Consider the following 22342-nt stretch of genomic DNA (forward strand, 5'->3'; position numbering starts at 1 on the left):
CTTTAACTAATGTTAACAAATGAGACCTTATTTGAAAGTGTTACCATAACTATTTTTTTTTTACAACTATTTGACATAGCTTTTAAAAATAGGCCTAAATGATTAAAATGATAAATTGTTTTGTAGTATTACATTTTATAAAAAAATATCAGATGACATCTGGGATTTCGGAGGCCTTTGTGCCAGAAGCGGTGCTTTTATTAAATGTATTTTCCCAAATAGCCTATTATAGGCTAGGCCTATTGTCTGTCTGATGCATCATCATAATCCACATACATGTTACACTTATCACCGGCTCTTTTTTTATCTTAAGGGGGAAATATTCACCCAGTTTGTCCGTCTCGAAGCAATACTTTACCTTCTACTCGACTACAATAGAGAGAAAATTCAATTGGTTGCTTCAAATTTATTTTTATTTTAAGTTGAAAAGACGCGAGGTTATTAATACTCTGCCAACAAAAAAGCGGATAACTGCGATATTTCGTTCAAAAAAGAAATCTAAACGTGTGCGCTCATTTTAACAACTGACATTTCCCCTCTCACAGCCAGTGGTTCAGTCCACCTATTTTAAACCCCTCAACCAAACGGTTTTCTAAGGCTACAGCTCCCCACTAGAAGCATCTATAAAGACGTTCACTTTAGCGAAGACGGAGGATTTAACACAAGACACCAACAATATTATACGGCTCGGCGTTGCTGTGTAATCGAGCAGTTGTTGACCGCAGATGGCCATGGACGGACTGAGCAACAATAAGAGCATGTCATACAGTCGATGGAGTTATGACAGGTAAGCACGCCGTCAGCATGTAAACAGACTGTAAAAATCTGTTTTTAATGTGCGTGTTAAATAATATGATCAAAGTAACCGTGACGAGAAACGCGAGCAGCCAAACCAACCCAGTCGTTCTTAACGGTGAGAGAAGACGCTGATTTTAACGACCGAAGTTGTGTACAAAGTTCGCGATTCGTCTGAGGAAAAACAACAAATGGCTTATTTTAGTGACAAATAGTTATTGTTTAGGCTACTAACCTGATGCTGTAGGCTATTTTGGTTTTTAGCGAGTAGAGTTTTTCTGAGTTGACAGCTGAATGGAGAATTGAACAGTCATCAGTCAATCACCATTCACCACATGACTGAAACCTAACGGTCATTTTTGTTTTAAAACGGTTACTGCGTATCAACATTGCTTTTGGGAACGAAACGTCTCGGTTCTATTTCAACACGTGCTCTTTCCAGCGCATCTCTCGTGTATTTATTAGTCTAGCTTCAGCATCCTCTCAGCTCCACTGTCAGCATCCCAATTCTCTTCGGGCATCATGAAATCTGCCTCAGTGCCTCTCCTTATGAACCAGAGGAAGATACTGGAGATCATCATGTCTGCAGTAGGTGACACATTTGAAACCCCAGGATGTGATTGGTATGCTATGACTGCTCTCTCACTGCTCCACAGAGGAACTACAGAAAGATCCTCTATAGCCTGAGGCTTCCTTGCATTTTTCAATGGGTATAGCATATGAAGCTCATTCTGTGCTTCACACTTCTCTAGTAAGCAAAAGTGGTTTGTTAAACGAGTAGAGTATCTAAATATGTAGTGTTTATGAATAAGTTGGTGAACAATAGCCAGATGACAGAAGTGTGCAATCAGTTACATTGCTATTCCATAAGGCCATGGGACTGGAGCTGTCAAATTCAAAAGTTAGTAAAAAAAGAAAAGAAAAAAAACCCCTATAGGATAATACAATTCCGGCCAATACGATAAGCCATTCATAATTTTGATCATTATATAGGTGACAAAAAGTCATATCTGATTTTTAATTGGGTTTTTAACAATTTAATCAAAAATGGTGACATCATTGTAATATTTGCCAACTGAATTGCAATTGGTCTTGTATTTCTTTGCATACAGTACATAAATTGTAATAATTAAGTTGTTATTATTAGTACGTCTTTGGTTAAAGGACGATATTGGCAGATGTAGTAAGTCTGGGATTGTATATTGACGTATCACCCGCATACCAAAAAACCCACTCTTCATCAGTATCGAGGGGTATACATACTCATACGATTTTGAACGCAGTATCTGACTCTCCATCTCTCTCCTCCAAGACCCTTTTGGCATAGTTCAGTGTCTGCGGATGCATGTGGGTGATAGGGCACTGAGGTAAATGTAGGAAGTGTTCCTATGGCAAAGACAGCGCTTCAGAGAACAGCTGGTGCTTCTCCTCCAAACAAAGGGAATACTATCCATCACTGAGCACCGTCTCTGATGAATGGATAAAAGAGACAATACCTGCCAGAACATCAGGCTGGAGTACATCGCAGATCATAGTTCTGTATGATGCGCAGCGAATATAGAGCTGTGCTGTGATGGAGACAAAGCACCACAATGTTTTGTTCAGCTGACTGTAATCCTTTCAACTATGCAGTAAAACATTCCCCTCACCCTTTTAATTTAGCCTCTACCTGCCATTAGATCAGCTCCAGAATGATCCCTTGAGCTGGTTTGGGATTTAATGGAAGTATGGCGCTGATTACAGTGCACAGATCATGCAGGCATTACAGTTGTCAGCCATCCTCATCAGGTCTGGAGCTGCTCTCAGGCAGTCTAATCAACAACCCTGTGCTGTGTCCCCATTAACACTGATGTAACACCCAGGTGTTTGGTGCAGATTGTTTTCGGCACACAGGCAAACTTCAATGTAGTTAAGCACTTTTACATTTATGTTAAAGAGAGGGGAGTCTGCTCCAATTATCCAAATAAATGTCAAGTGATCTCATTAGGGAACCTGATAAGACACAATGCCTGTTAGGCAGACCTGATGATAATTTATTCCTGCTTTTTTTCCCTTTCCACAGTAGTCACAGGAGTATGCAATCAATGCATGCAATTGACCCTTTGCTAAGCTCAGCCTGCTTTGTTACTGTTGCTAACTCCAACCAGCTTTACAGAACATCGTATAGGAAAGAACTTGAGAACACTGGCTGCATCCGAACACTTCCCAACTATAGACCTTATGTAGCCCCGCCCCTTTTCAGTGCTGCACTTGTTGTGTTGTCTTCCAGTTTGTATTTCCACAGCACGATCTTACGGATTTATGAATGAACCGCTCGTTTTAAAATCTTCCCGGTCTACTGACATTTGTTATGACATCATCTTCAAACACTACAATGCTCACGATAACTTTCGTTAACTCTACAATAATTCAATCCACATCACCATCTAATTACTCTTTAACAGCGATGCCATAGAAATATACAGAGCTACTGCAAAAACGGAAGTTCAAAGACAAAATTCTAAAGATGGCTGTGCGCTTGTCTCTCTGGCGCGTAAGGTCTATATATTAGGCGAAAAAACAAAACACTTAACTATCCCATAAGGGAACGGAAGAGGAGTTGTGAACCGCAGTGAAACTGTATGTCACATGACAATGACATCATGACCAATATGTCCGGATTACATTCATACACACATTTATATTTTATAAAACATACTTTTTTAATGGTTGCAAAGTAAATATTTATTCAAAAATGTATTTATGCCATTTCAAATGCAGCCTCTGTGATTTTCAAGTCCTGACTGTGGACAAGGGGAGCTGGGGATGGAGAAGGTTAATTAGTTCCGGAGCAACACGATAAAGCTGCTGATAATACTGAATGGACCTTATGCTGTGATAGGTGTTGTATTCCTATAGGTAGATGTGGATCAGCTGATGCGAGCTTGATTTAGTTGCTAACATTTCTAATTAAAGTTTTTGTTTCTAATATTTATATTTTATTTTATTTCAATTTATCAAAAATATTTTGAATAGTTTTTGTTTTAGTTAACTATAACAATGTGGAGTAAGGAAAATAAAATACTGCTTATATCCTCTCAGGGTGCCTTGTGTCACTACTATAAGTGACCTAATACCATTGTACATTCATGTACAAACATGCAGTTCCTCCATGGACTTAGCTCGTCTAAAAATGTCGGATGGCAACAGTTGTTAAGGCAGCGCTTAGCGAAGGTGCAGTTGTCTATTTCTTTTTTCACACTTTACTGTAGTAAAAAATATGAGGACTGTGATGGTGCAGAATCGGTGGGAGGCACACACATTTCATATCATTTACTGCAGCACACTGACTGAATTCCAATAGGGGTTGAATCGCTCAGTGAATTACATAGAACATCTACTGTGTTATTCTGACAGATAAGTGGAACCATTGCATGACTTTTATGTAAAGCCACGCTCTCTCTATAAGGCAGATGCTTGATTTGTGGGATTAATTTCACATCTCTGCTCAGAGCCAGTAAGATTGTTGAGATTGCTTGGGGGAAGATTTTCTAAATTTTTTCATCTCAGAAAAGGTCTATAAGAGAGAGAGAGAGAGCTATCCATTAGCATTTTCATTCATCTCAGTGGCAGTGTTGTTGGCTTGTGCTTGAACCCCCAGAAGTACTATCCTTTTTCTGATCCCCTGGTTGGTTTAGTGAGAGGTTTAGTAGCCCAACGCCCACTTAAAAAATGAGTTGCACTGATGGCACTACAATCATATTGAGTCTGATTAGTTATTGGTACCTGCTGAGGAAATCTTAGCAATAAAAAAACAAAAAAAATGCTGTTTGACACATGTCTGCTAACAACATGATAGAAAATGTTCCTTGTGGTTGGACATTGTGTCGAAATCCCATACCTTTTTTTTAATGACCAAGTTTTTGATCTTCGTCATTCATCACAACCCGATCTCACGGCAATTCGTACGAATTTTACGAGGTGGCTAATTCGTTCGAACTCATTCGACCTCACTCGTACGAATTTGTAAGTTTTTTGCTACATCTTAGATATTTTACAAGTTGCCCAATCTGTATGAATTCGTATAAAGAACTTAACTCTGACCCCGCCCCTAAACCTAACCGTCACTGGGGTTCAGACAAATCGTACGAATCAGTCACATTTTACTCACTCGTACGAATTCGTATGAATTGGTCGTGAGATAGTGTTGGGTTAATTAGAGGATGTCCATGCTGGTCAACCTAAAGGCTAGGTAAAGTGTTCTTCTCACTTCCTATCGACTTTTTGGAGCTTAGAGACCTTAGTCTGGCACAGGGGAGCAGATTTATAAGGCTTTTTGTTGATTCTGCTAACAATGCAACTCCGATCTATACTGAGAGGAGAGCACATTGCTGTGCATGTGTGTATGTGTGGGTGCAAATCTTTTGTTTTGTTTTAAACAGTAATAAGTGTTGTCCGTCAGGTCTGGCCCCTGGAGATGTGACCCTGACATGCTCAGCCTATATATGAAACATTTGAGACCGGTTTCTGTGGTAACCATTCACCAGTGATTGAATCTAAACCTCCTATTTACTGCAGCTAAACAATACATACTCTAGTTCTGTTTCTTATATGGATTGGGCTCATGTCTTGGTTAAGGGTCTTATGATTCATGCATGTTTTTTTTTTATTAGGTCACCATTCAAATTATTGAAATTTCAACAATTGCTTATTTTTATTAAAAGACTGGCAGCTTTATGCCTTTATGATTTAGTGTACATTTTATCATTGTGTTTTTGAAAGATTATATAAAAACTAGAAAGAACATTTTATTTTGCTCCTGGTTCAATCATTTAACATCTGTAGCTTTTTTGCACTATATGTTCAAATCAATAAAATTGATATACACTACCATTCAAAAAAGGGGTTAGCAAGATTTTTTTTATTAATTCTTTTATTCAGAAAAGATGCTTTACATTTTTCAAATGTGACATTTAAGATTTTTACATTATTATTAGCAAGAGATTATATATATCAAAATTATCTACACAATTAAATAACATGTTATTTAATTTAAAAGTGTTATAAGTGTTTCTTGTGGAAAACACACAAAGGAAACATACGCTGTTCTTTTGATTTCCTCACTGTAAGCTGTGAGCATAAGCCCTTTCTCCCTAATGGGCTGAAAAGGGGCACAGAACAGAGACTACTGCACTGCTCTAATTACTGTCTCAGAGTCAGAGATGTGGAGTTCGCAAGGGAAATGCATTCGCAGGCTCGAATATTTTAAAACAGAATTGTTTAAAGCAGCAGAGAGAGAGATAGAAGATCTCACCCTAACGTCCCTGTAACACATATAATATGAGTAACGTTACTCCAGCACCTAGTCTACTTCTGTCTGCTTCAAAATCATTTCTAATTGTCTGATTGTGTCTGAAATGCAGCTTTATTATAAATACTCTGGTTTTGATTTAATTACGACCAGTTACTCATCCACACATTAACTGTAAGACAGGGGGAAAAATAGATAATTATTATGATAGAGGATAATTAAGCCAAACCAGGCTGAAGGCATGTTGAGTAGTTTTAATTGTTTATTTATTTTTTATTCTTTCAGTTCACCTCAGAACCTTTCTGCCCATGAAATCTGAGGTCCCTGATTAATGTTCTCTGCTGGAAGGTAGTCAGTTTAGTCAGGTAGTCAGAAGGGAGTAAACAGGTTTTTAAAATAAAAAGGTTTTAGGTTGAAATTCTTAAAATTAGCTTACCAAAAAAAAATAGCCATCCCCATGTTCAGTGCTGTAGTCAATAGACAAAGGCTCTGAAATTACGTTGAGCTACATACATGGGGCTGGTTCACACAAACATGTTTTTGCTAATAAAATTGCGAGACGCAGGTCAGTGAAACGGAAAAAAGGTACAAGAAGTGTTTTTTAAAAGTTGAACTTTTAACTTTAGCGCCACGGGTTTAGATCAGCGTGTCATGTGCGAGATGCTGCAAAAGACGTGAGACGTGAGCACAGCGGTTAAAGACGTCCGTCTAGCGCGTTTACAAAACAATGGAAAAGTAGCGCCGTGGAATGGAAAAACGCGTTCTGTGTGAACATAGACAGCAATTTAAGGCATTAAATTCTCGATCCCAAAACAAAGGCAGTTTCAAAAGGTACTGTAGGCAGGATGATTATGCAACATTTTACCCAACATTTGTGTGTGATATGCATTTTTGTGCCAATTAGAGTGCATGTCAAATACATGTCAGCTCGACTCACTTCCCTCCAGCCTGGTTAAATCCTGCTGCTCTTCACTTGCCCCTCTCATCACTGAGATTATTCACTCTTCCCTAAGCTCTGGTTCAGTCCCCCCTTCACTCAAAATTGCCTCAGTCACACCCATTCTGAAAAAACCTGGTCTGGACCCCACTAATTTTAGCAATCTCCGTCCCATATCTAACCTACCCTTCATATCCAAAATCCTGGAAAAAACAGTCGCTTCTCAACTTCATACTCACCTCATGTCGAATAGCATTTACGAGCAGTTTCAATCTGGGGTCCGTCCCCTTCACAGCACTGAAACCGCACACATCTTATGGCTTCTGATTCTGGGTTACTTTCAATTCTCATTCTTCTGGACCTCACAGCAGCTTTTGATACCATTTCTCATCCCACCCTTCTCAGTCGATTATCATCTATTGGTTTCACTCACACTCCCATAGCCTGGTTTACTTCATACATTTCGGATCGCACACAGTTCATACAACTAAAAACCCAGAAATCCGTTACCTTCCCTGTCTCCGTCGGAGTGCCCCAAGGCTCTGTATTGGGGCCTCTCCTTTTTATCATATACATCCTCCCTCTTGGTCACATCCTCCGTAAACATAACATTAAATTTCATTGCTACGCGGACGACACCCAGCTCTACCTCTCTACTAAACCATCTTCCTTACTCCCGCCAACCTCTCTTACCCTCTGTCTCCAAGAAATTCACTCTTGGTTTTCATCCAACTTTCTCAAACTGAACAGTTCAAAAACCGAAGTCCTCCTGGTGGGCACACCCCACACCCTCTCTAAAGCTAATAAAGTTTCCATTACCATTGATAACTCAACTATCCTTCCCTCCCCTCAGGTTAAGAGTCTGGGTGTCGTCCTTGACAGCACTTTATCCTTCCACTCTCACATTAACAGCATCACCCGGTCAGCCTATTTCCACCTGCGTAACATTTCCCGCCTCCGTCCCTCTCTTACTCCAAAAACCACCGCCATCCTGGTTCACAGTCTCATCACATCACTTAGATTACTGCAACTCACTCCTGTTTGGCCTCCCAAATAAGTCGCTCCAGAAGCTGCAGCTCCTACAGAACTCTGCTGCACGCCTGATTACTCAGACCCCCCTTTTTCATCATATCACTCCCATCTTGCAACAACTTCACTGGCTTCCTGTCAAACAGAGGATCATCTTTAAAATACTTCTCATTACTTACAAAGCAGTTCATAACATGGCTCCTCCATATATCTCAGATCTTCTCCATTTAAACATCCCTACTCGTTCACTCCGATCATCTCACACCTGCTCGTCTTGTCACAATGGGGAACAGGGCGTTTAGTCGCTCTGCTCCCCATCTTTGGAATTCCCTCCCCCCAGATCTTCGTACCATCAACTCATTTAATTTCTTCAAATCCAAACTCAAAACTCACTTGTTTAGACAATCATATTCCGCCTGACCCATATCACCTCAATGTTGTCTTGCCAATTTTATTGCTTACTGTTTTAATGGTTTTTATCTGTATTGTACAGTGTCCTGATAAGGCGCTTTAAATAAAATGTATTATTATTATTATTATTAAGGGAAAGAGTCGACACATGCTCAGAGAGGCTTAAAGTGGAAATACACATGTGGGGGTCGCCCAGAGGGGGGACCATGCACACGGAGGCACCTAGCCAACGCACGTCCAGCAGCCACACGTGCAGGTTCCAAAGATCGGGACGAGGGTGCCAAAAGAGATTCTCTGCACGGGGCAGAGTTTGCTCTTCTCCCAGTTGACCCGAAGGCCCAGACGAGCTAGGTGCCGGAGCACTAGGTCCCTGTGTTCGCAAACCTGGTCTCGAGAGTGAGCTAGGATCAGCCAGTCATCGAGATAGTTCAGGATGCGAACCCCGTGTTCCCGTAGGGGAACAAGGGCTGCCTCGACGACCTTCGTAAAGACGCGAGGAGACAGGGCTAGCCCGAACGGGAGAACCACGTACTGGTATGCCTGCCCCTCGAAAGCAAACTGCAGGACCGGTCTGTGTCGAGGGAGAATGGAGACATGGAAGTAGGCGTCCTTCAGGTCGATCGCTGCAAACCAATCCTGGGGCCGGAAGAGTCCGCTGAGCAGTCACGAAAAGTCAAAGGAGACTCCCACGATCTCATGACCTCTTCATGCACGTCCGGGTAGAAAGGATTTGGGTTCGCCTCCCCAAAAACCAATCATCAGCCTTAAGTGCTCAGGACATGGCGGATGGTTCCACACAAGCCCGATACTCGCGGCGGCCCGGAAAAGCATAGCTGTCAACTCTGGATCAGACTCGTTATGCTAGCGCACCCGAGGATGGCAGCACAGACGAGCCATCATCTCCAGAGGACTCCAGCTCACCTTGTGATGCGGCGATATACATGATTTCATCAGCCGGGGAACTCATTCGAAACCACACGGGTTGCAGTGTGAAAGACGGGGTGTGGGCCGAGGATATTTCATCGGTTTAGTTCCAGACCTGCCGTCTTAGGTCATTTTAAGCATTTAGTAATTTATTTGTAATAAACACTTTAAGTGGGCTATTTAAAAAGTGTTAGGACCATATATGTTAAATTATGTTGTAAAACATATGCGTAGATTGTGATGTCATAGCTATTGTGTGTGTGCGCGCGTCGATGGTGCGCGTGAAAGAAAACGTCAGCAGCGCTCAAATAAAAAAAAGAAAATCATTCGGCCGTTCTAGCCTACTCCTGACCGCAAGTCCACCCTCAGTATACTAGCAGGTTTTTTGTTCATTTCTATTGCATTACGATTGAAAGGAGTATCAATAATGTCAAAAATATAATGTGCAGTCAAGTTCGGATGTGAATGCTGTTTAAATGAGTGTTCTTACCGACACGCTTGTTGTGATTCTTCTTCCAGTTTAATGCACATAGCCTAAGCGCTGACAAGAATCTGCATTCACACGCTCAAACATGTGTTTCGCGCTGACAACAATCCAGCGCTGGCTAGAATCACGCAGCGGAGGAATGGAAAGTTGACAAACCATTAAAAAGTACTGACTTAAGAAACACTTCTATTTTTTCAAATATTTTCAATAAATCACGTTCCCATTTACTCCGGCGACGAATTTCAAAATTAAACTAAATTCTATTCATAAGGTAAAACTTTTTTAGGCGTTAACTAGGCTAATTCCAATGCCTAATGCCAAAATGTTTTCTTTGTTCACCAAGTAATTTACTGGTCAGGCATTATTTTTAACTCAATTTGAAAATGACAATTTGATGATAATTTTTATATTATATTAATATTTAAATATATTCTGCAATCACATAGGCTATTCATTCCGCCATCACATCTGAGCGTGAAACGCTGCTTGGGTAACATTAGTTTCAAGATATAAAAACAATTAATAATACAATAATAATTAAATTGTTCATATGTGTTTATTCTTGTTAGAAGATTTTTCTTTTTACTGATTATGAAAACAAATTAATCACGACAAACCAAATTAATTGTAATTGTATTAATTATACCTGTTACCAAGGTAGGCCTATTTTTGGCCTACAATTCTAACATACATTTTCATGAAAAATCATGATTGTATTTTTTTTTTTTTCGAAAGTAAGGTTAATGTAAGCAGCTTCTTGCAATACTCTCCTAAATGCTAATAAAACCTACGTGCAAACATTACCGCTTTAATGACTGTCCTTTATTTTTCAGTGCATTTGTTTTATAATATATGGCTATTACTGTCATGGGATTAATATAATATAACTATTATTATGTAGTAGTGTAATGTAGACAAACACAACTAAAAGAGGTTTGAATTTTTATTTGTTTAATTTGCACACTGAATATGGGTTGGAGCTTTTAATTTTGAACTCTCAAAGTACACCAGATTGATGAATTTAACATTAAAATGCACACATTTTTCTTACGGGGGGCTTGTCCCCGAACCCCCCTAGAAGGTTCGAGGTCCACCCACCACAGATTAAAAAAAAATCCTGTGAGAAACACTGCTATTGCTATTCAATGCAGTTTATAGCTTGTTTTTTGGATTAATCACTGTGGAGTATAGTTCGATTGTATTAATAAATGACAATTTTGTACTTATTTCATCTGTTACTTGTTCCTGCTCGCTCATTAGTTTGGGGGTGGGGGGTGGTCGGGGATCTGGATATTGGATAGGGGGCGCTGGCCCAAAAAAGGTTGTGAACCACTGAATTAAAGTGACAGCGCATGGTTCGTGGTCAGAATGAACACGGATTGACATGAAAATGTAGCAATCTCACCATAAATGCATTTTATGAAATTATACTACTATTATTCACAGTCATCTTTTTACTTTAAGCCCAGGGTAAAGCAAAGAAAAGGAAAAAGGATTGTTTATCAAAAATAACTAATGCTGTCAAAATTATAGTAAGTGTTTTTTTGTTTTTTATGTGAAATGCCCACAACATAATATAACAAACTGTGCAGCGTGAGGAGCTTGCATCTCCACAGAAAGTGATAATCATGTGACAGGCTGGTGGTCTGAGAACTACACGGAACAAGAAGGCTGCACAATGGATGACACTCGGTTAATTGTTGAAGTGGAGAAACATTAAGTTCTGTATCACCCGCAGGACTGTTCATAAATATGCTAAGGAAAAGGCATGAGAGTCAGCTGTTTCTATCAGTTGTAAGTTTTAATTTAAAGTGTTTATGATTTTAGCATAAGAAAAGTAGGCCTACACATTTAAATGTTTCGCTACTTGCTTGAGCAACTTAATATATAAATCTATATAGAAGTACCGGTAATGCATTGAATTATATGTTGTTTAAATTTAGTGTGTTTAAACGTGAGTAGGTCTATGAAAGATTGTATAACTGTACTGTGTACAAAGAGAATCGCAATGCAGATAACTTTTTTAGTAACAACTTTTGGATTTGAATTAAAACTTATGAATAAATGTTGTGTTTGTGGTATACAGCTGTGGATCCGCGAGAAGCGTCTCACTGCAGGTGGACGTCCAACCCGGCCCACTTAGAAGCCACACCCATGTCCAAATACATCACATTCTCATTAGTGTGATTTTGTCCCCCCAAACCAGTTCAGTAGACACCCTGCCCTGCAGGCGATTCTTAAAATTATATTGGTAATGTCAATCACATTACTGATTGCCTACACCAATCACTGATCCCTAAACCTAATTGTGCTTCCCCATTAACTTTGAAACAGGAGGAAGCATCAAGAATTTCCACCGCAGAATGCTGCGAGCCTTACTTGGGATCAGTTGGTCACTGCAAACGTGGCATATGAGAAAGCACAATAGCGTGCTGCTCCTGCAATTGCATGCGTACTGCAAACAGAGTATGTGTGAACCTGGCGTTACTGCTTTAATTTTATTGTTTTAGTTTATTTTTAGAGTTTATTTTTGGCATTAGCTTTAGATATGAATGCAGTGTTGTTAAAAGATTGTGTTGAGTAATTGAAATGTAACCTGCCAATGTCAATTTACCAAAACAGTCATCTCTGAGTTATTCAGAATAAGTTGAAAGTGCTTTCTTGTATTTTTTTCTAGCACACCATTTCATTTGAGGATTTGTTTTCCTAGACTCCATTAGACATTCCTTCAGATACACCTTGAGTAAAACAAGAGGTGCATTTCAAAAGCGTTTATTGGCTGAAAAAAGGTAGAGATTTTTCTAGCAATTTAAGTTTGCTTAAATGCTGAGTCATTTTGCTGCAGGAGAAAAAGCCAGGTAAACAAATGAGCAAATGGAAGACATTGGAAGCATTATTGCCTCTTTTAGTCTTGTTAAAGGAGAGTGTGAGAGCCATACATTTAGTTTTGTAAAATTGCTCACATAAGCCTTGTGGGTGTTTACTTTTAAAGTACCCTTCTCATTCATCAATCTTCCTATACAAGGAAGGAGGTTATTGACATTATCATTTAAGAACAAAGTCTCTTTAATCTGTCACTTCTAGGTTGCCAGTAGCCATTTCACAATTCATTTAAACGCATCCAGGGCTGTCCCAAGCCCCAGAGGTAGTGGAAGCGGCATCTTATTATTTTTCCACAGCAAGAGTTGCATTAAAGGTGAATTACATCAATTTTTATTTCAACCAAGAAACTTTTCAACCATCATCAAGAAATATATAAAGCAGCCATATTAAGACTTGTAAAGAAATTGTAAAGAAGTCTACTTTAGTGGTTATCTGGGGTGCTAGAACATCTGTAGCTGGTTCAATTATGACATACAGTAATGAGCACTCTGTCAGACTCAGCAGTTTGCTCAAAGGTTAGTCACCTTACCCAACTGTGCTTCTCATAGACTGTTCTTGCAATAGAATAATTATTAAAAAGTGTCTGCTGAAAGGAAGTAACTTAAAGAGTATTTTGAAATTAACAAAGTTTAGTGGTGTGTACTGTTAGGTTATGTTCGTTTCACCCTAATACAAGCATATAAGACTATATTTAACTCAATAAGATAACAAACTATGTTTCTATGTTAAAGAAAGCTGCTACATCTGTAATGTTTCTGTGAACTTGTATTTCATTTGCAAAGTTAATTTTTATTGAGTCACAATGCTCAAGGCCATTAATCACACAATTAAAAGTGTCTACTTTTTCTTTTGAACGGCATTTAAATACTAAAATGATATGCCATTCAATGAGATTCTCAGTTGATTGATTCTCACAAAAAGGCTGGTGAATCATTCATGTTTTGGAGCTTAGTTTTCTTAGATTTACAGTAGCAATTCTAGTAATGAAGACATATTGCATGTCATACATATATAGAAGTTTAAGGGTGCATTTGCATTGATTTGGTGTCTTGTATTGTACTGCATGATGTTAGAAGACTCATCGGCAGTGAAATTCTTAAATCTTATTTACATTTAATATAAATTTGGTTTAATAGATCACTCAGATCATTAGGATCACATCAGCTAGAAATACCAAGGGTTCACTCTAAGCAAGGAGAGTCTGCTTTTAGCTATTATGCCAGCCGCAGCTGGAACCAGCTTCCAGAAGAGATCAGATGTGCTCCTACAGTAGTCACATTCAAATCCAGACTCAAAACACATCTGTTTAGCTATGCATTTACTGAATGAGCACTGTGCCACTGTTCGTCCGACTGTTTTTACTGTACTTTATTTTTTATTCTAAACTGTTTTAATTATTCTTATTTGTTTTGATTATTTTAATTTCTTCTATGTAAAGCACTTTGAATTACCATTGTGTATGAAATGTGCTATATAAATAAACTTGCCTTGCCTTAATAGGTACACACACACACACACACACACACACGTGACCCTGAACCACAAAACCAGTCTTAAGTTGCACGGGTATATTTGTGGCAATAGCCAACAAAACACTATGGGTCAAAATTATCGATTTTTCTTTTATGCCAAAAATCATTATATTAAGTAAAGATCATGATCCATGAAGATATTTAATAAATTTACTACCTTAAATATATAAAAAAAAAAAAAAAATTGTAAGTGGATGCAGAACAATCGCCAACAGAAATGGAAACCTTTAAAGGCGATTTTCTCAATATTTAGATTTTTTTTTGCACCCTCAGATTCCCGATTTCAAATAGTTGTATCTCGGCCAAATATTGTCCTAACAAACCATACATCAATGGAAAGCTTATTTATTCAGCTTTCAGGTGATGTATAAATCTCAAGTTTAAAAAATGGACACATAAGACTGCTTTTGTGGTCCAGGGTCACATATCAATGAGGAAAATAAGTATTTGAACACCCTGCTATTTTGCAAGTTCTCCCACTTAGAAATCATGGAGGGGTCTGAAATTGTCATCGTAGGTGCATGTCCACTGTGAGAGACATAATCTAAAAAAAAAAATTCCAGAAATCACAATGTAGGATTTTTTAACTATTTATTTGTATGATACAGCTGCAAATAAGTATTTGAACACCTGAGAAAATCAATGTTAATATTTGGTACAGTAGCCTTTGTTTGCAATTACAGAGGTCAAACGTTTCCTGTAGTTTTTCACCAGGTTTGCACACACTGCAGGAGGGATTTTGCCCCACTCCTCCACACAGATCTTCTCTAGATCAGTCAGGTTTCTGGGCTGTCGCTGAGAAACACGGAGTTTGAGCTCCCTCCAAAGATTCTCTATTGGGTTTAGGTCTGGAGACTGGCTAGGCCACGCCAGAACCTTGATATGCTTCTTACAGAGCCACTCCTTGGTTATCCTGGCTGTGTGCTTCGGGTCATTGTCATGTTGGAAGACCCAGCCTCGACCCATCTTCAATGCTCTAACTGAGGGAAGGAGGTTGTTCCCCAAAATCCCTGGTTGTTCCCCCGGTCATCCTCTCCTTAATACAGTGCAGTCGCCCTGTCCCATGTGCAGAAAAACACCCCCAAAGCATGATGCTACCACCCCCATGCTTCACAGTAGGGATGGTGTTCTTGGGATGGTACTCATCATTCTTCTTCCTCCAAACATGGCGAGTGGAATTATGACCAAAAAGTCCTATTTTGGTCTCATCTGACCACATGACTTTCTTCCATGACTCCTCTGGATCATCCAAATGGTCATTGGCAAACTTAAGACGGGACTTGATATGTGCTGGTTTAAGCAGGGGAACCTTCCTTGACATGCATGATTTCAAACCATGACGTCTTAGTGTATTACCAACAGTAACCTTGGAAACGGTGGTCCCAGCTCTTTTCAGGTCATTGACCAGCTCCTCCCGTGTAGTTCTGGGCTGATTTCTCACCTTTCTTAGGATCCTTGAGACCCCACGAGGTGAGATCTTGCATGGAGCCCCAGTCCGAGGGAGATTGACAGTCATGTTTAGCTTCTTCCATTTTCTAATGATTGCTCCAACAGTGGACCTTTTTTCACCAAGCTGTTTGGCAATTTCCCCGTAGCCCTTTCCAGCCTTGTGGAGGTGTACAATTTTGTCTCTAGTGTCTTTGGACAGCTCTTTGGTCTTGGCCATGTTAGTTGTTGGATTCTTACTGATTGTATGGGGTGGACAGGTGTCTTTATACAGCTAATGACCTCAAACAGGTGCATCTAATTTAGGATAATGGAGTGGAGGTGGACATTTTAAAGGCAGACTAACAGGTCTTTGAGGGTCAGAATTCTAGCTGATAGACAGGTGTTCAAATACTTATTTGCAGCTGTATCATACAAATAAATAGTTAAAAAATCATATATTGTGATTTCTGGATATTTTTTTTTTAGATTATGTCTCTCACAGTGGACATGCACCTACGATGACAACTTCAGACCCCTCCATGATTTCTAAGTGGGAGAACTTGCAAAATAGCAGGGTGTTCAAATGCTTATTTTCCTCACTGTATATATATATACCGGTATACATGCATACAAACAGCTGATGAATGCCAATAATCTGGTCAACAAGAAAACGTACTAACGTAACCTCGGTTCTCTCTAGAAGAGGGAACGAGTACTGCGTAATATCTTACACTAGGGGAAACCCTCTTTTCCACGAGATATTGAAGCCAAAAATTATCCTTAATTTTTTATTAATGTAAAACGCGTTGCGGCAGCATGCAGACATAGACAAGGCGGTTTGCGTGCCTTTTGGCTGTCCTGCGGCACCTGCTGCAGCCTATCGAGAGAGGCCCTTTGGTGACGGTCCAATGGGGGCGCTTCGCGCCCACTGCGTTACCTTCCCGCTGAAGTAGGCTTGGCCTAGCCCTATAAATATAGCTTGATGGGCTGATATCACTGGGTTCCCGCCTTACAGGCTAAGCTACTATCGGTATAAAATCAAGTACTGTCTGCCCCGCTGCTTCGGCGCAGAATACTACAATCGCTTGAGCACCGCTCGCTGACCGATAAAATTACCCCATTGGCAAAAAGTAAGACCCATACTGTTACACAGTTCAGGCCGAATGTTGTCACCCTGACTGTGTGAAACACTGTGACAGTGATTTGCTCCTTTGGGATGCTAACTTATTGGGAAGGACGCTGTTAGCCTCTTTTCTCAGACTCTCTGTGATGTCCTTGGTGATTGTGGACTATATGAGCCCCAGGCACCTGCCCTTGGGACTTTGGTGTTGGATCCCAGCACGCACGGCGTTTTACACTGTGTTCCCCTAGCGTAAGATATTATGCAGTACGAGAGAACCTCTCGTAAGAGAACGTACTCGGTTACTAATGTAACCTCGGTTCTCTCTAGAAGAGGGAACGAGTACTGCGTATCTTGCCGTGCCTGCAACACGCTCTGGTTCGCTTCGGCGATGAAAAACTCTAGGTTATACCGTATATACCCGAATATAAGACGAGGTTTTTGTCCTAAAAATAGGCTGAAAAATGGGGGGTCGTCTTATATTCAGGGTCATCTTATATTCGAGTGGAGGAATCGATTGATAGCCTTTTACTCCTTTTCTCCCGCTTGGAAAAAACGAGCACGTCGCTTTCATTATGAGCGCGCATACCGCGCGCCTGCATTTGAAATAACGAACTTGAGCGCGCAAAAGACGCAATATGTGAACAGGGAGGGCAGGTCTCTGCTCGCTTGTCTCTGTCCGCTCTGGCATCCTCTGTGAACGGCGCTTTTTCTTGCGTGGTTCGAGCAGAGGGAGAGAGAGAGAGCGGGAGCCGGATCGCCGTCGAAAACGGCCAGACGACCCCGCAGGGTGGTTAAATCCATCCCGTCGCACTCAGGGCAGCCGCAGTCATGGCCAATCAGGAAGCGCATATGTGCCGGTCTCCCCCGACGAGCGGGCCTCTACACGAGGCACAGGTGATGTGAGGCATTTGGAACAACGCCTCGGAAATTTGCTCTTAAAATTATTTTCTGTTAAAAACCAGATTTTTTCCACAAAAATCTATTTTCCCCCCCAAAATAAGTCTGGAAATGGGGGTGTCGTCTTATATTCAGGGTCGTCTTATATTCGGGTATATACGGTAAAACCTTATAAATGTAGACGGGGAGGCCCAGCCTGCCGCCATACAGATATCTTGTAAGGTAATCCCGCTAGACCAAGCCCACGACGAGGCCATGCCTCTTGCGGAGTGCGCTCTAACACCTAAAGGGCACTTAAGGCCCTTTGATGTGTATGCCAGCACTATGGCGTCAACTATCCATCTGGATAGGCTCTGTTTCGACGCGGTTAGTCTCTTAGCACGACCGCTGAACGAAACGAAAAGCTGCTCAGTCTGTCTGAAAACGGACGAGCGAGACACATAAGCTCTTAAGCTCTTAACATGGGGATTGAGGGGGGTCTGGTAGGATTTAACCTCTTAGCTCCTTTTAGGAAGCGGATGACCAGATCATTTTTCCCCAGTGACTGGCCAGTCGCGGGTTTTGTAAACGCAGCTATGGCCCCCACATAAACTTTGAGCGTGGATGGGGTTCTGCCCTTGTCCAGCAGCTCTTGAAGGAAGGAGAGCACTTCCGTAACCCCGGGGGTAAACTCTGGGATTGAAAAGCCTCGGGCTTTGCACCAGCCAGCAAACACTGACCATTTCGAGGCATAGAGTCGTCTAGTAGACGGCGCTCTAGCCTGTGTGATCGTGTTTAACACTCCCTCGGGGAGATTTGCGGGTACCCGTTGATGGCCCATGCGTGCAGGGACCACAGCTCCGGGTGAGGATGCCAAATCGAGCCCTTGGCCTGAGAGAGGAGGTCTTTCCTCATCGGTATTGGCCATGGGGTAGTGCTCGTCAGCTGCATCAGGACTGGGAACCAAGCTTGGTTTGTCCAGAGCGGAGCCACAAGGAGCACTGAGCATCCGTTTTCCCTGATTCGTTCCAACACCTGAGGCAGGAGCGAAACTGGGGGAAAAGCATAGAGTGGGCAGCGGGGCCAGACATGGGCCAGCGCATCCCTGCTCTTGGAGAAAAACTTCGGACAGTGAGCGTTCTCTTGGGACGCAAATAGGTCTACCAGCGCTCTGCCGAATGTCTCCCACAGCAGAAGGACCGTCTGCGGGTGCAGAGACCATTCTCCTGCTGGAACATTGTTTCTGGACAGTCTGTCTGGCCCCAAATTCAGGCGACCAGGCACACGTGCTGCTCTCAGTGAGCGCAGATTGTGCTGAGCCCAGACCAGGAGGCGTTCCGTCAGCCTGTAAAGGTTTCGGGATCTGGCGCCGCCCTGGTGATTTATGTAGGCTACCACAGTCATGTTGTCCGAGCGGACCAAGACGTGGTGCCCTTTTATACGGGGACAAAGGCGCCTCAGCGCACACATCATTTCTAGACAGTTTATGTGTAGGAGCTTCTCTCGTTCTGACCACTGGCCGAAGAACGGTCTGCCCTCGTGCAGCGCTCCCCATCCCGAGGTGGAGGCGTCCGTGGACACCACCTGCACACTCGAGGAAGTCCCAAGGCTTACACCTGACTGGTACCAGTCGGTCACTCTCCAAGGTATCAGAGCTGTGACGCATTTCTGATCGACCTTGAGGCGAAATAGACCGGAGGCCGAAGCTCGAGGCGGTACTCGTGCTATTAGCCATAACTGCAGTGGGCGCATGCGAAGCAGACCCAGCTGGAGTACTGATGATGCTGAGGCCATGAGACCCAGCATTTTCTGAAACCTCTTGAGCGGGACTATAGTGCCGGAGCGGAAGGATTTCATGATGCGCTGAATGTTCAGTCTGCGCTTTGGCGACAGTCGCGCTGTCATAGACAGTGAGTTCAGTTCTGTGCCCAGGAAGGATATTTCCTGACTGGGAGACAGCAAACTTTTTGCCCAATTGACTGTGAGACCCAGATTCTCGAGGTGCTCGAGTAATATGGTCCTGTGTTCTATGAGCTCTGAATGAGATCGAGCTAGAATCAGCCAATCGTCCAAGTAGTTCAAAACTCGCATGCCCCGAAGTCTCAGGGGTGCGAGAGCCGCGTCCATGCACATTGTAAATGTACGGGGTGCAAGAGACGGGCCGAACGGTAGGACTGTGTATTGATATGCCTGGCCCTCGAAGGCGAATCTCAAGAATTGCCTGTGACGTGACGCTACTTGTATCTGGAAGTAGGCGTCCTTCAGATCTATTGACATAAACCAGTCCCCTTGGCGAATTTGCGCGAGGATTTTCCTGGTTGTGAGCATTCTGAACTGGTGTTTCATAAGCACTTTGTTCAGCTGTCTTAGATCTAGAATGGGTCTGAGACCCCCGTCTTTTCTCGGTACCAGAAAATATCTGCTGTACAGACTCCCTTCGGTCTGAGCTTGAGATAAAGGCTCTATTGCCCCTTTGCTCAATAGTGTCGCTATTTCGGCTCGAAGTAGATGGGCTACTTCAGATTTTACCGTAGATTCGACGCGCGCCGAGTAGCGGCGGGGGCGTCGAGCGAACTGTAGCGAATAGCCTCTTTTTTATAGTGTTCAGCACCCATTCTGATACCCCGGGAAGCTGTGCCCACGCGTTTGCATGAATAGCTAGGGGTAGAATGAGATCTGGGCTCTGGCCGTGACATAGTGGTGACAAGGGAGCTCTGGTGTGCTGCAACGTTAACACTGTGCTTGCAGTGACTGAGGCGGGGAGCGCGCCGACCGCGGCGGGCAGCCTGACCGCAGTCGTTTCCCTTATAGCAGTTTGCTGAGAGAGAGCGAGCGGGGCGGGCCCCGTGGGGCTTAACATGTCTGTGAATGAATGTGGGCACGGGACAGCGGGCACATTTACTGCACTGAAAACACCATCGGCCAGAGCTGACTGTATGTGTGTTGGTTTCGTTGTTACAGAAACCGTGGGACATGTGGTGTGTAGTGTTTGTGGGCACTGAGTCGTGGGCACGTTCACTACATTTAATGCACAATTGACATGAGTCGATTTTATTTGTGCGAGCCCTGCACTGTGGCGGGCTGTGTTTGTGTGTAGAAATGAACACTGGGCTGTGGGCATTTTTATTACACTCATAACACCATCGGCTGTGGCCGGAATACCAGAAAATACACTGCTTATGTGATTTATCTGGGTCACCGTGGAAACGGCATTTGTGTGCAGGCAAGCGGGCTGTGGTACCGGCCTTGTTTACTGCAAAATACACTGGAACAGTCGCATTTTCTGGAACTGAACGAGCGAAAAGTTTCGGTGGAAGTCTGGCCGCGGCGAGACTAAATTTTATCTGCTGCGAGAGCCGGGATCGAACACGGGCCACTGAGCCACAGGGGGGAACGACATTAGCTTGAGCAGATAAGAGAGTGTCATCACAGTTTTGTGTTTGTCGGCGTGTTTGCAGGCGTGCGTGTTAAACAACTGGCTCATTGCTGCAATATTGACATTTTCAGCTGCTCAAACTAAGAGGAGCTGAGAAATGTTTGAGAAATGGAGATTGGTCCGGCCACGGCGGGACTAAAACACACTCTTTCCTCATTTCGCCGGTGACGCATGCCCACGGGGGGCGGGGGGCGGGGTAGCTTTCTTATAACGTAAAGAAAGCTAGCCACGGTTTTGATGCTGGCCCGTTTCCCTGACGACTCGCGGACAGAAGGGGGGGAGGTCAACAGAGCTCGCCCAATCCTCACTGTCCGACGCCAGGATAGAGCAGCTGGCCTTCTCTACAGATGCAGCTATCTCATCGTCATTAATGGCGGAAGCGGCGGCGCGCGGCACTGAACTGAAACAAGGGAACTTAGCGGGCTTTCACACTGGCAGTTAAGTTTGGAATAGGGCACGGTTCGCATGAAAAATCGCTAATGTGAACGCTGTCATGCGGACCCGGGTGCCCACTGGGGTACCGAACCCGAGACTACCTGGAGGAGGTGGTCTGAGGGGGCTTTCATACAGTTTAGTTCGGAACGGGGCACGGTTCGCATGAAAAATCGCTAATGTGAACGCTGTCATGGGACCCTAAGAGGAGCTGAGAAATGTTTGAGAAATGGAGATTGGTCCGGCCTCGGCGGGACTAAAACACACTCTTTCCTCATTTCGCCGCTGACGCATGCCCACGGGGGGCGGGGGCGGGGTAGCTTTCTTATAACGTAAAGAAAGCTAGCCACGGTTTTGATGCTGGCCCGTTTCCCTGACGACTCGCGGACAGAAGGGGGGGAGGTCAACAGAGCTCACCCAATCCTCACTGTCCGACGCCAGGATAGAGCAGCTGGCCTTCTCTACAGATGCAGCTATCTCGTCGTCATTAATGGCGGAAGCGGTGGCGCGCGGCACTGAACTGAAACAAGGGAACTTAGGGGGCTTTCACACTGGCAGTTAAGTTCGGAATGGGGCACGGTTCGCATGAAAAATCGCTAATGTGAACGCTGTCATGCGGACCCGGGTGCCCACTGGGGTACCGAACCCGAGACTACCTGGAGGAGGTGGTCTGAGGGGGCTTTCACACAGTTTAGTTCGGAACGGGGCACGGTTCGCATGAAAAATCGCTAATGTGAACGCTGTCATGGGACCCGGGTG

General features: G+C 42.9%; 1 protein-coding gene across 3 annotated transcripts in view; it reads left to right on the top strand.

Annotated features, from left to right (window-relative positions):
* Positions 1 to 562: 562 nt before the first annotated feature.
* Positions 563 to 22342, top strand: part of tub (TUB bipartite transcription factor) — a 125897-nt gene continuing 104117 nt past the window's right edge. For all 3 annotated transcript variants that reach the window (XM_056268526.1, XM_056268529.1, XM_056268528.1), the window contains exon 1: positions 563 to 787. In XM_056268526.1, coding sequence (XP_056124501.1) covers positions 726 to 787 — 62 coding nt within the window. In that variant the 5' untranslated portion in view covers positions 563 to 725. The remainder of the gene's footprint in view (positions 788 to 22342) is intronic.

Source organism: Rhinichthys klamathensis, unplaced genomic scaffold, assembly GCF_029890125.1.
Source record: "Rhinichthys klamathensis goyatoka isolate OS25496 unplaced genomic scaffold, OSU_Roscu_1.1 h1tg000275l_1, whole genome shotgun sequence".
In the NCBI taxonomy this organism is placed as follows: Eukaryota; Metazoa; Chordata; class Actinopteri; order Cypriniformes; family Leuciscidae; genus Rhinichthys; species Rhinichthys klamathensis.